This window comes from Leptopilina boulardi, unplaced genomic scaffold (assembly GCF_019393585.1).
Source record: "Leptopilina boulardi isolate dan_hultmark-lab unplaced genomic scaffold, ZJU_Lbou_2.1 LbouV2_392, whole genome shotgun sequence".
NCBI classification, from domain to species: Eukaryota; Metazoa; Arthropoda; class Insecta; order Hymenoptera; family Figitidae; genus Leptopilina; species Leptopilina boulardi.
The window spans coordinates 2,541,562-2,556,230 of NW_026137965.1; the positions used below are offsets into that span (position 1 = coordinate 2,541,562).

At 24.5% G+C, this 14,669-nt stretch overlaps 1 protein-coding gene across 2 annotated transcripts; it reads right to left on the reverse strand.

Annotated features, from left to right (window-relative positions):
* Positions 1–5,305: 5,305 nt before the first annotated feature.
* Positions 5,306–11,344, reverse strand: LOC127288543 (protein twist-like). Of its 2 annotated transcripts, XM_051316054.1 has the most exons (3): positions 10,059–11,344; positions 9,267–9,363; positions 8,954–9,097 (listed from the first exon to the last, which is right to left on the reverse strand). In XM_051316054.1, the coding sequence occupies exons 1-2, from the start codon at positions 11,116–11,118 to the stop codon at positions 9,269–9,271; spliced, it is 1,155 nt and encodes a 384-aa protein (XP_051172011.1). In that variant the 5' UTR covers positions 11,119–11,344; the 3' UTR covers positions 8,954–9,097; positions 9,267–9,268. The 2 variants fall into 2 exon arrangements, with proteins under 2 accessions (XP_051172009.1, XP_051172011.1); XM_051316052.1 differs by lacking the exon at positions 9,267–9,363 and having other exon boundaries at positions 5,306–9,097; positions 10,059–11,342.
* Between the last annotated feature and the right edge of the window lie 3,325 nt (positions 11,345–14,669).

The window sequence follows — 14,669 nt, forward strand, 5'->3', positions numbered from 1 at the left end:
TTCTATAGTTTAAAAAGACGTTTTGACTATTCTTATAAGACGAAATAAAACAGTTTACCAAGATTCACGAGAGCTATATAGTGCGATAAACCAGCGATAAACTGTTAGAATTTCGTTCTGAATGAATCGTTGTTCATGTTTGTTCGCGAGGAAGGATGCATCCTGTGATTCGTTTTCAGATTGTCTTCCTTCCTCTTTTACACTATATACTCTAAACGTCTAACTTTGTTTATATTTGAACGTCGTAGAATCAATTAGCTCTAATATAGCCTAAATCTAGGTTAGAAATTTTGTATTTCAGGCAAAATTTTTATTAGAAATATTTTTAAAAAGTCGAATTAAAAATTATTTAATCAATTAGAAATTCTATTTTCAACAAAATTTAATTTATTTGAATCAAAAATCTACATAAATTAAATCTGTTTTGATAAATTAAGAATTCCATTTTTTTAATTTGTTTAATAAATTAAAATTTTTTGTTTCTAATTTTATAACTTGTTTATTATTAAAAAAAAAAATAATTTTTGTAAATAATTTTAAAATATTTTTTAGTATCTAATTTAGAATCAATTTTTTGGGAAAATTTAATTTTTAATTTATTTTAATTTTAAATTTGAATGTTATATAGTAAAAAAAAAAATTAAAATATTTTAAGAATAACAAAAAGAGGGAACAAAAAAGAAGAAATATGTTATGATAAAAAAAGAATAAGAAATATACAAAGAAATCTAGGTTTGAAATTTGTATTTCGAGCGTGTCTACAAATTTAACGAAACAAGAAATATTTTTTTAAAGTCGAATTAAAAATTATTTAATTCAAATTCTATGAATGAAAATAAAATTTTTTTTAATCAGTTAGAAATTCTATTTTTAACAAATTTAATTTATGTAAATCAAATTTTTTGTTTCCAACAAATTAAATCTTTTTTAATAAATTATTTTGTAGTTTTTAATTTTAAGAATTTTTAGGAAATTTTCATTTTTTCTTTATTTGAATTTTAAATTTGAATTTTGAGATTTCTACTAGAAATATTTTTAAAAAATCGAATTAAAAAATATTTAATTCAAATTTCATGAACGTTAAATTTATTTAATCAATTAAAAATTCTATTTTTGACAAATTTAATTTATTTAAATCAAATATTTTGTTTCCAACAAATTAAATCTATTACAAAAAATTAGAAATTCCTTTTTTTTTTTGCAATTTGTTAATAAAGAAAAAATTTTATTTCTAACAAATTGTAACTTGTTTAAAATAAAAAAAATTTCTAAATTATTTTAAAATATCTTTTAGTATTTAATTCAAAATTTATTATTTTGGAAATTTTAAATTTATTAAAACTTTTTTTTCTAAATAAATAAATTTGAATATCATAGTAAAAAAAAAAAGTGAAGAAAAATGAAGAGTAACAAAAAGAGGAAACAAGAAAGAAGAATTAATGATAAAAAATAGAATAAGAAATATATAAAAAGAAAACGAGTGTCAAGAAAAGAACATTTTGAAAAATTTATTTTCCCTATTTTTCGAAAAGGCAATTAAAACCACAGCCTTCTGGTGCAATAGATCTTTCTCCTAATTCCCGAGATGCATCGCGTTGAAAAAGAAGAACATGTCGCATCTGTTATCTCGAGAAAAAAGAAACGAATAGGAAAATCTCATATTCACTCTGTGCGTTGATGTGGCGCGAAGGAACAACTTTAATCTGCACAAACATCCCACAAAAGAATCAAACAGCAATTTATTCGTCCAGGGAATAACACGGAAGTTCGTCTTTCTCTCTCCCTCCATATATTTATCTCGAGGATAATTCTTTATTTCTTGTTCCTCTTTTTGGTCTCGTTACGTCAATTTTTACGAGTTATGTAACACAGTAGCTTTTATACCTTATTTAGTGTCACACACGCCTACTCCATGTAAATCATCAGCCAGGCGCCAGGATCTTGAGCAAATAAGATCCACATGTCCTTTCCACAGGATGTCGGCATCGAATTTACGATGCACAATGACATCAGAACTCCTTCCCTTGAAAAAAAAAGAAAAATATATAAATTCAAAAGCTCACCGTTTCCGAAAATCGTAAAATAATTTTACAACCAACTGCATATATAGAAATATACATAATTAATATGTTTACTTAATTTAAAAATTTTTTCCTTAAAAAAAAAATACAACTTTGTAAAAGTACCTCCTCGATCGTAAAATTGTATTTCCTTTTTTAATTTTTTCAGCTTAAAAATATTGATTTTTTATATTAAATTTATTAAAAGAGTTTGAACATCAAAGGAGATTTTTCGAGATGAAACCGGAAGTATCAATAGTTTCTTTTGGAGTCTAGTTACACGCGAGGTAACAAATCTTTTGAAGGCAATTTAAAGACCCTTCAATTCGTTTTACGGGGAATCATTTTACATTTCATTTCCTGACGTGAAACAAATATGTGACTGCGCTCTGACGACTATTTGTATAATTTAAAAAAAAGTCCCTGTAAAATCTATTTGTCATTTTTAACATTGTATGAGAAAAATTTTCGACTGTATCGTTAAAATTTCATTTTAGAAATTTAATGAGCTTCTGATACATTAAAAAAAAGGCAGTCTCAGACTCACAAGAAATACACATAAAAAACAGGAAGAAGCTTATATGAGTTTAAAAAAACAAAAAGAAATATTGACCTTTCTGGGCAAGAGATAAGTCAAAAAAATATATAATATATTTTTATAATAATATTTTTTTCAAAAACATGTGTTTTTTCTTCTCTGGAGAAAAATAAACTAAATTTTTTTTTATTTAGGTTATTAAAATAAAATAGTATTATTTAGTTATTTTTGTTAATTTTTTTGGAAAAATGTGCGGTCCGAGAACAAAAGCAATTTTAGACATAAATACTGTTGTGTATATTTTAAAGCCCTCCCTTTTCTTCCTATTCACGAAAACAGAAGCAGTCATCTAAATCGCCAACAAACGCGAGGAAAATGAGAGCTGCCGTTTCACCCGCACGCTTATACTGATCGTAAAATGTAAAACACTTGAAGAACCTGTCTTGTTCTACATATCCCGGTTTTGCACCCTCAGAAATCCAAGAAATCCACCTAAACTAAACATAGACCCCGGACCGAGAAAAGATTTATTTTTATTTTCGTACAATGCATTTTTTTCCCAAAATTAATTTTTTTTTTTTAATTTCATTTCTTCCTCCTTTTTTCCGCTGGAAATTTGAATTTACTGTCAATTTTAACTATAACAATTCTTTTTAATTTTTGCTTTTTTTCCGCTGGAAATTTTAATTCACTGTCAATTTTAACAATTATTTTTAATTTTTTTTCTTAATTGCATTTTTGTCTCTTTTTCCTTGGAAATTTAAATTTACAGTCAATTTTAACAATTATTTTTAATTTTTTTTCTTAATTGCATTTTTGTCTCTTTTTTCCCTTGGAAATTTAAATTTACAGTCAATTTTAACAATTATTTTTAATTTTTTTTCTTAATTGCATTTTTGCCCCCTTTTCCCCTGGAAATTTGAATTTACTCTCTATTTATAATTTTAATTCCGCGTGATTTAGCCGAAATTTTTTAATTTTAACTTTTTTTTTTAATACATCTTTTCGAGAAAAAAAATAGAGTTAACAAAAAAAGAGAATAAGAGAAAAAAAATGAGTTCAAAGACTTTATTTGAAATCGGGCAAATAATTATTATAGAGTTTAAGTGTCCCATGTTACTGCCATGAATGATCTATGAAGCGTAACTCGACTTGTTGATCCACCCACTCACTGAAGTGGCAATATTAATCCAGTAAAATGAATTTTATTAAGTATCTATTTTCATTTCATTTACGATCTTTTTACTATTCCCATGAATCCATCTTTCCCAATTTCTACGATCCATGACCGCACTTCCAAAGTCTCATATATACCTACATTAAAAAAAAATGTAATAATTAATAACACACCGAAAAGTGAACGATATTCTAAATTTAAGAATATAATCTTGGCATTTGTTTAAAATGTCAATTAAAAACAAAAAGAAATTTGGATTAAAACTTATTATTAAAAATTTTATTTGGGATAAATAAAATTTTATTTACTAGAAAAAAAAAAATATTTTTGTCTAAATTTTAAATAATAAATATTTTTATTATTTATTATTCATATAGTTCATGCCTTTCGGGTTTGAACGGAAAATAATATTTTTATTAATCTAATTGTTTTTGTAATTTTATATTTTATACTTTAATTTTGTATTTTAATTTTGTAAATTACTTTTTGTATTATAATTTTTATTCAGTGTTAGTTTTTTTAAGTTTACGGAAAAAAAATTTGTAAAACTTTGTAATAAGTACACAAATGAAGGAAATAAATCTATCTAAATATATTTTTATTATTTATTATAAAAAAAATAAATATTTTTTTTCAAATAAATTTATTTGGTGCAAATAATTTTATTGCCAAATAAAATTTTATGCGAAACCAAATTTTATTTATTTATACAAATAAAAATGTTTATGCCAAACAAAAATTTATTTATTTATACAAATAAAATGTTTATGCCAAACAAAAATTTATTTATTTATACAAATAAAATGTTTATGCCAAACAAAATTTTTGTTTGAAAAAATTATAATACAAAAAATATAATTATATTTTCTGAGACAAATATACTTATATTATTTACTTTAAAATTGTATTATTCAAAGGAGATTTTTAACAATAAGTAAATTATAATTCAAATTTTTTTTTAATTTTTAAATAATAAAATTTTGTTTGTCATAAATAAAATTTTATTTGACGTAAATAAAATTATTTGAACCAAATAAAATTTATTAAAAAAAAATATTTATTTTGCCCCAGAGACAAATATTTTTTTTTTCTACGTATATATATAATGAAAAAATTGTAGTAGTGTTAAAATTTTTAAATATTGTACGTTAAATGATGTCAACAGACGTAGTAATAATGTTAACGACGCTTTAATAATGATCGTCATTAACGCATTGATGTTGTAAGTTCTAAAATTATGTTTACAGATACCAAACAAACGAGAGTTTATTACTATTTGAAAATTCATTAAAAATTAAACACATGGAAATAATAGATTTTTATTATATAGTTATATATATAAAGAAAATCACAAATTAAATATTATATATTTTATACAACAGGAAGGAAGGATAAAGACAATAATAAAAAATCATCATATATATTTGGAAGCATTTTTCTTTTTATTAAAACAATTTCAGTGAAAATATAAAAATACTGTACAATCATTAAAAATATAGGAATGAAGTACTTAATGTGCTATCACTTAAAATTACTTAATTATGCTTTAATTATTATGTACAAAAAAAGTCACAGATCAATATAGTCAGTTAAAATCACTTATTATGCTTTTTTTTCAAAAAAATTTTTTTTTTCCATTTCTCTTTTTTCTTTTTTTTCAAAAATATTATTATACGGACAATGATCTTGTGACTTTATTTTAATATCACTCTATTTTAAGTACAAATCTATTTATTTAATATAAAATAAATTGTTCTTAAAAATTAAAGGTAATATAATACTATTCCCTCAAAAAAAATATACAGTAATCCTTTGTATACAAATATAATAGTAAAATATACAAATTAAAATTATTTTTCAAAGTATGGTGAAAATTAATCATTTACATACAAAGAATAATGATAAAACTTTGGCAGATTTGCTGTATGGCTGAAGGTGAAAAACAAACACTCATAGCATTATTTCGTAAATTAATAATTATTTTTGTTTTTAAAACAGTCGAGGGTGATGAAAATTTCTTTTTAGAAATTTTTTTTATTATTACTATTATTATATAGTCTTATTCGCGATAGCTTATATATAATAATTTGTCTTTATATTTTTTAATTTTTCTCACATATTTGGCATTCAACGTCAGTTTTTTTTTATTAAATTTCAATTACTCGTTTAAAATTTTATAATAATTAAGAAGGTAAATTGATAATTAAATTATCATTGAATATTAAAATAATATTTAGTGATTTTCATCGATAATAATAAATGAAGTGATAAAAATAAAAAATAGTGTTTTAATTTTGAGTTTGGTTTTTTGCAAAAAGAACTTGAAATATATTTGAATGTCATTTTAAATTTGACGAAAATAATTAAAGGAATCGTGAATCCTAAGGTCAAATTGGCCTTGGTTTCTTTTAACGATCCCTTGTCTCTTCTATATAGACCTCGACAGCTGCTGTTAGTGTCGTTTTGACATTTTTTCTCTTCCCTTCTATGACTACCACACACATATCATTCTCATATTTTTACAACGGATGCTCATACTACTTAATTAGTCAATTTCATTTTTCTTTTAGAAAAAAAAAAATCCTTTCCCTAATTTTATTTTTCAAAGTTAAATAAAAATTCATCATTATCAAAAAATTTTAGAAAAATGAAAATTAATAATCCTGAGAATATATGAGCAGGTTTATATAATATTTCTAAAGTCAATATTATTTCAAGTGTTTTAAAATAATTTTCAAATTTTCGTTATTTTCGAAACAAAAATAATATTTAAAATAATAAATTTATTTTTCTAAGCTCAATATTTAAAAACAAAAATTTTTCATAAAATTAATTTCTAAGAAATATTTTAGTGAAAATTAATTATTTTTTTAATATTCGAATTGCCAAAGTAAAGAAAAAATTTTTTTTTTTTATAATTTTGAATTTCTACTATACAATGGGGGGGAAGAGATGAAGATTGTGTGGCGAGGCACATTCGAAAATGAAAATAAAAAAAAAAAGAAAAAAAAAATTACTGAAGGGAGAAGGAATCGGTGTTTTTTTCCCGAAGATTCACTACCGCAATAAAGACAGTCCGAGACTTTAACGCAGCGTGTCTTCGTTAAGCGAGTAAAACGCAGCTAGAGAGTTTGCTTTGGCTGGATTAAAATAACTAACTCCATCCGAAATATTCACACGCTCGCCTTCGCCTGGTTACACTGCATATGCGTGAACGTATATGTAAACACATATCTCATGACAGACAGGTCTTATATACCCATACATACATAATCAGTCTCAAAAAACCCCCCTCATCCACCCCCAAAACAAAAAAAAAAGAGAGAGAGATGCACTTTTTTATAATATCCAAAAGACTTTCTTCTCCTCAGAACTCTCGTAAAACATTTTTTTTAATGTCATTTTTCACTATTCTCTTTTAGTTTAAAGTAAATTTTTTTGTAACAAAATAAAAATATTGTAAACAAAAAACAACTAAAGTTTTTTTTTTACAGAAGAAACATTAAAAAATTAAATTATAATTTTCTTTTCCCGGAGAAATATTTACAAAAATTTTATTTTTTTAATAAACAAAATTAATTTTTTTTAAACATTTTTAAAAAATGAAATTTTTTCTTTTGAAGAACAAATTTTTTAAATCAAATTACAAATTTTTTTCAAAAGAGAAATTCTTTAAAAATTAAAATTATTTTTTTATAGAACAAAATTTAGAAAAATTAATAATTTCTTTTTTTTCACAGAAGAAACATTTTTATAAAATAAATTAATTTTTTTCTTCTTTTAAAGAAGAAATATTTTTAAAAATTAAATTATAATTTTTTACAGGACAAATTTTTAAAAAAATTATAATTATTTTGTTACAAAACAAAATTTAGAAAAATTAATTTTTTTCACAGAACAAACATTATTAAAAAATTAATTTTTTCCTTTCTGAAATAATTCTTAAAAATTAAATTATAAATCCTTTTTTTATAAAACTCTTCCATTTTTTTTATTTTTCATAAATGGGAAATTCCCTAGAAAAAAAATTTTTAAATAGGTGAAAAACTACAGGTAGGTCACTTCTCTCTCTCTCTTTTTTTTTGCGAATTTTCGTCAGGGAAAAACCCACTTTTAGAGCTTTTGGGGGAGATTATTTTGATGTCTAATCCTGAATTTACTGGTATACGGTCACAGTGCAATAAATGGTGAAGAGATCGTGTATTGTAAAAGGCAACCAATATTTTCTGGTTGGTATATATAGTATTCTTAAAAGCCATGCAATATAATCACAAATCGTAAATTTAACTTAAAGGTATCCTATTTTACTCTCAAGAGCTGTTGGGATTAAAATTCAAATATATACCTGTTATTTTCAGTTTAGTAATCTCTTTCCATTTACCGTTTTGACATTGTTAAAATTCATGGTATTTCCTACGGGGATTCCCCATAGGCACGCGCTTTATAAAATCTTTCCTTTGCCATTATTACCCCCAAAAATTTCAAGTCCTTCATTTTTATAACTCAAAATATGATATTTAGAAATAGAAAAAAAAATAATTTATTTTCCCTATCATTTTAGTGATAAAAGTAATTTTTTATTTCTGTTTTTTATTATTTTCTCTTCATTTATTTTTTGATTATTTAGCTGTTTGTAAGATTTTTAGGGGCAAATTTTTTTGCCAAAAGCTATTTTTTAAACGAGTAAAGAAAATGTGATCAGAATTACATATATTAAAAACTCACGTTTATAGTAAATGTAATTTGATCTGATCGTCAAAGATCATTAATCACAAAATTGTTTCTACTTTTATTTTCACAAAAGTAAAAAATTTCGCTTAAATTTAAATTTTTAATTTCATTTTTAATAATATTGTTAATATAGTATTAAATGAATTTTGTTTAGTGTTAATAAAAAAATATTCTCATAAAAATAAATAAATTGCAAATTACAAGAATAATTGTGAAAGTAAATATGCTCAAAATAAAAAAAATGGCTTTAGAGTTAATAATATTCTACTTATAAACTAATATATATGAAATAATAAAAATTTACACGTAAATGTAATTTTGGAGACATTTAAAAGTTTTCGTACCAGCGAATCCGTGAAATGTTCCTCATGGTTAAAATGTAATCACTGGATCAAATATGGTTCATCGTTCCCAGATTTATTTCATAAACCAATTTTTTTTTTTTTGCCTTCTATAAATTAGCATTCCATTCACCTTGCATTCTCCAAACGCTGAATGCATAGGAAATTTTTTCCTGCGCAATGTAAGTACAAGAGGTTGATGCAATTTCTTTGGCTGCCAAATGTAATGCATTTCTTTGATTGGAATCGCCTATGTCAAAAAAAAGAATGATTAAATATTTTTTCAAAAAATAATTTTTTTTTATTATAGTACACCCTCAATATTGTGTTAAAAATTTGATTTTCCTTTTAGTTTAAAAGCAAATTACACTATTTTTCCTAATGTATTTGTATCATAAAAAATGAGTGTGACATCTTACCATTAATTTTGAATTGACTCCATAAATTGTGTTTGTTGTGTGTTTGAAATAGTATGTTCGTGACCTCGCACGATCCGTAAAAAAGCTCTTTTTAGATCTGAAAAATAGTGATATGCTTTTTTCACTAAAAGGAAAATAAATTTTAATTGTTTTTTGAAGCAATTTTTGAAAGATTTCCTTTTTTTTACTATTAAAATATTAGCGCAAAAAAAAATAGCAAAATAAAAAAAGATTTGAAATTTTCTTTGCTTGTAACACGTCAACCGTTGACGGAGAAATGGAATTAACGAGATGGCTACCACATGGATTTATGTCTTACAAAAACAAAAAGGAGAATTCTTTTTTTGTAATTATGTTTTTTTAATTGCAGTTTTTTTTTGGTGAAAATTAAAAAAAAAAAAGTAGTTTGATAAATTTCGAAATTGGGGATAAAATGATTAATGGAATGTTTAATGTAAAGTTCTTGAAAGGCTTTTGAAAAAAATTGAATGGACTATTCTAAAAAAATTTAGAGCAAAACACTCGTGAATGATAAGAGTTATACGAGAGGCCCTATTCAATCGTCGGGTCCAGCTTCCTAAATTTACGAGAATCCACTATGGAGGTCTTTAATTACATTATAGAGGATAAATAGTTTTTGTTTTTAAAATCAAGTGCATCTTCCAAAAACTACTATTTACAAATAGAAATTAGAAAAAATGTTTCCACACGCACAATTTATGGTTTATTTATACTTTTTTAATAAAAAAAAAGAATAAATACAAATTAATTTTAAATAATTTTTGTTCTTACCTTCATCTAATCCTTCCAAATTATCAGCAGGACATTGTGCAACCGTTGAAAGAAATTCGATGTACCTGGCAGCAAGCCTCAATGTTTGTATTTTACTGAGCTTATCACTTGGCATTGTTGGTATTTTTTTTCTAAGATCAGTGAAAGCTTGATTTAAACTTTGTGTTCTCTGTCTCTCTCTAACATTGGCAATAACTCGTTGATTTTGAATTTCTTCAAATGTTGCGCCATTCTTTCGTCTTATTTTATATTTACTTGATGATGATGAAGAATTATCACCATCATCTGAATCATTATCAACACTGTATTTACGTTTTCGTTTACCGGATGTTGGTCGTGATGTTGGAAATGTATTCTTCGTTGATGATGACGACGACGACGATGATGGTAAAATTTTTCTCATTTTATTCTCCTTGAAATTTGTAATTTCCTCTTCCTCTTTGAAATTTGGTATTTCTTCCTTGAAATTCGTTATTTCTTCCTCTTCTTTAAAATCAATGACTTCGGGTTTAAATTCAATGATATTGTTAATATAAGATTGATCATGAATTTGTGAATTCATTTCCTCGCCGGATGAATACATTTGTGGTGATGGCGATAGATAAATATTTTCATGATCACGATGTCCATGATCGGAAATTAATTCCGGTGATGAATGTAGCCGCCGGTCGCAATCAATTTTGTCATAAATCAATCTTTCGTTATTCATTTGTTGAAAACGTTTGTTACCAACAATATTTGGATAAGTGATGTAATTAGATTGCGTTTGATAAAGAGAATGATGATTATTATGATGATTATGCTGTTGTTGTTGTTGTTGTTGCTGCTGCTGTTGATGATGATGATGAAGGTGGTGATGTTGACGATGTAAACTTGGAAGAAGCCTTTGATCCTGTGGATTGCTGAGATCCATTAAATGACTTGGTGGTGAAAATCTCTCATAATGATTTGGTGAATTACTCGCTGAACTTCCGCCGCTATGTGGAATACCTGAACTATCATTCACCATCACATAAACACTTGGAATACCCGGCAAACTCATTGGCTGTGTTTGCATCATTTTTTTGTTCTTCGCAAAAAAAAAAATTGTTTCCGGAAAAAATAGAAAAAAAAAAAAAATAGAAGTAACTATTATATCTTTGAAAGATATTTAGAATATGTTTCTAAGATTTAAGAGCGATGTTTGAAGTTAAGGTGCACGACTCGATCTGTCAGGGGTGAGACAGACTTATTAGAAGGAATGGCTCCTGTCTCATCTCGGGAACCCCGCCCTCTTGAAGATGAGTTTCTGCCTTCTTTTACCACCACTCCAATACTCCCACTACGAAGATTTCTTTTATCTGAGCTGTCAGTTACTCCCCCACTATGGGGATCAGGTTTAGAGATGAAGAGAGAGAAAACGAGAGATTTGAAAAGGAAAGAGAGAATATTGTGGGTGGATGCTGAAAAAGAGAGACAGAGAGGGGGAAGTGAAGAAAATCGAAAAGAAGGTATAGACTTCAGCGGAAGGGCGCAAAAAAAACAGGTTGTAGAAAGAATAGAAAAATAGGAATAGAAAAAAAAAAAGATTTGCACATCTGGATAATGAGACAAAAAGAATTTGGACCAAGTGGGGGAAGATGGGGTAGGCTGAAGAAAATCAGTGATACATGAAGGAGAAACAGGATGTGAAAAATGGTGGAAAAACTGTGCAAACAAATTTTTCGAAATGGCCTCGAAAATTTCGGTTTTCAGTTAGAAATAACAATAGAATTCTTATTCTTTGATAAGACTCTTCGAAACGCATGATTATTCCGTAAAAATCATTTTTTGAATTTTTATTTTCAAGATTTTAATTTTTTTTCAAGATTTTTTTATTTTTTTTATACGAATTTTTATTTTTCGAATTATCAAACAGAATTTATTTTTAAATGAATTTTTCTTAACAGAATTGTTTGGTATCAAATTTTTATTTAGCTGAATTTTTATTTCAAGAATTTTTTCTTATTGAAATTTTTATTTCACAGTTCTTGTTGTCCAAATTTTTATTTAGAACAATTCTATAATTTAACCGAATTTTAATTTAGCATAATTCTCAATCAAGTGAATTTTAAGTGATTCGAATTTTGTAAATTTTAGAATGTTCAATTCATAAAGTTTTCATTTTTCAGAATTTTTTACTTGCACGAATTGTTGACAGAATTTTTAAAACGATGAATCTTTATCCGAAATTGGAAATAACCAAATAAAAAATCAACAGAAAGCGCGATTTTTAAAATTTACTAATAATTTCTGATTTTTAGTCAATTTTTAAAATGGCACCGAAATTATTTCATCGATTTTTTTATTTGTTTATTTGCAATTTCGGACAAATAAAAGATTCTATTAAATAATAATTTGTATAAACAAAAATTCGGACAAATTAAGATTTGTTGAATTGGAAATTCTGATATTTAAAAATTCGAATCTCTTTAAATTCTGTTGAACGAGAATTATGATAAATTAACATTCCGACAAATAAAAATTCGGTACCTAAAAATTTTGTAGAGTAAAAATTTGTTTAAAAAGAAATTCTGTCATATGACAATTCGAAAAATGAAAATTTGTCTAAAAAATAATTATATTATCTAATATAATAGCTGAAAAAAGAAAATTCTAAATAATGATTTTTATGGAATACTGCTCGCGACTCTTCAAATTATAATAATTATAGTTAATACGAAAATATGTAAATCAGAACTACGTCCGAAACCGAAAAGTATGTACTATAAATAAATAATAAAAATAAATAATAATTAGTAAATAAAACAAAAAATTATATATTACAATTATAATATTATTATTAACAAATATTGTTATCAATTAATATTGTTATTAACAAATATTAGTATCAATTAATATTGTTATTAACAAAAATTACTATCAATTAATATTGTTATTAATAAATATTTATAAATTAAACCTGACGGAATTTGTTTAGTACCGAATTAAAAATTATCGAATTTTTAATTATCGAAAAATTTGTAAACAAATAAAAGTTTTGTTAAATAAGAATTTTTTAAAATGGAAATTAAGTTAATTGTGAATCATTAATAAAAAATATTGTCAAATGAATAATTAGATAAATAGAAATTCGATAAAGGAACAATTCTGTTAAATAAAACTTATTTTTTCTGAAAATTTTACTAGACATAAATTCTGCTTAATAAAAATTTGAATATTCGATTCATTAGAAAATCTGCTATACAAAAAACCAGTTAAAAATGAAATTAAATAGAAATTAAATTTAATTGAATTAAATCAGAATTTCGTTAAATAGAAATTCTTCGATCTGGCTCATTATAAAATATACTTTATAAAATTCTGCTAAATAAAAATTCGATATTTTTTAGGCATTAAAAAAATTCCGAAAAGTCTAATTTGAAGAATATTTATAAGTCCCATTTTTTTTTTATTTGAAGAAATTTAAAATTACTGAATTCGAATAATTTCCTCGATCTGAATCAGTGAAAAATCTACTAATCTCTCATTAATAGTGTAATATTTTCAGTTACATGTTTGAATCGATTTCGACACTGAAAAATCAGGAAAATTTCATTTGATTCAGATACAATTAAAATTTAACTTTTGAATATATGAGATTTACTTTTCGCACTGATTCAGATTGAAAATAAAAATTACTAATAGATAAAAAATAAAAATTGAAGAAAAAAAAAAATAAAAATATAAAAAAATAAAACCGCGCAGAATTTAGAGAAAACGGGAAGTTTGAGTAATATACACAGTGTATTATATTGGATGATCTAAGATCTGACGGGGATCATGACGAATGAAAACAAGGAGGGGGTCCTTTATGTTTATTTCATAAACATTATGCTTCCTCATTGTGTGAAGCAAAAAATTCGCTTCCTCGTGAAGGAAGCAATGAATTTGTCCAATTCAATTGATTGATTTAAAAAATTTCGAGTTAAAAATGTTTTAAATTAATTAAATTTTTTGAAAAATAAAGAAAATTTTAATTAATTTTGAGTGTAACATAAACTTTATATATACGAATCGATTCGTTTTAATGCAAGGAATACAATTATTTTATTCATCAACTTGAATTTAAAAAAAACACAAAATTTTTTAGCTAAAATATGAATTTTCGATTTTTCAATTTTTATTAATTCTCAAATTTTAAATCAAATCTATACTTTATATATACCAACCAATTCGTTTCAATGCAGGGAATAAAATTATTTCATATATAAACATGAATTTAAATAAACACATCATTTTTTAGCTAAAATGAGAATTTTTGATTTTTTAACTTTCTTTAATTCTTTAAATTTCAATCAAATCTATACTTTATATATATCAATCGATTCATCTTGACATAAAGAAGACGATTATATTATATATTACCTTAAATTTTTCGATTTAAAAATTTTTTCAATTAAAAAAAAATTTTTGGAAAAAAGACGATAAAATTTTTTTTTTGGGGTATTTTTAAAAATCCTCTCGTCATTTTTGAGAGATTAATGTGTTAAATAAGCCTACCAAATTTTATCCAAATCCATTAAAACCTGTTAAAGATATCGTGTTCACAAAAACGATCCACACACACATACACACACACACACACACACA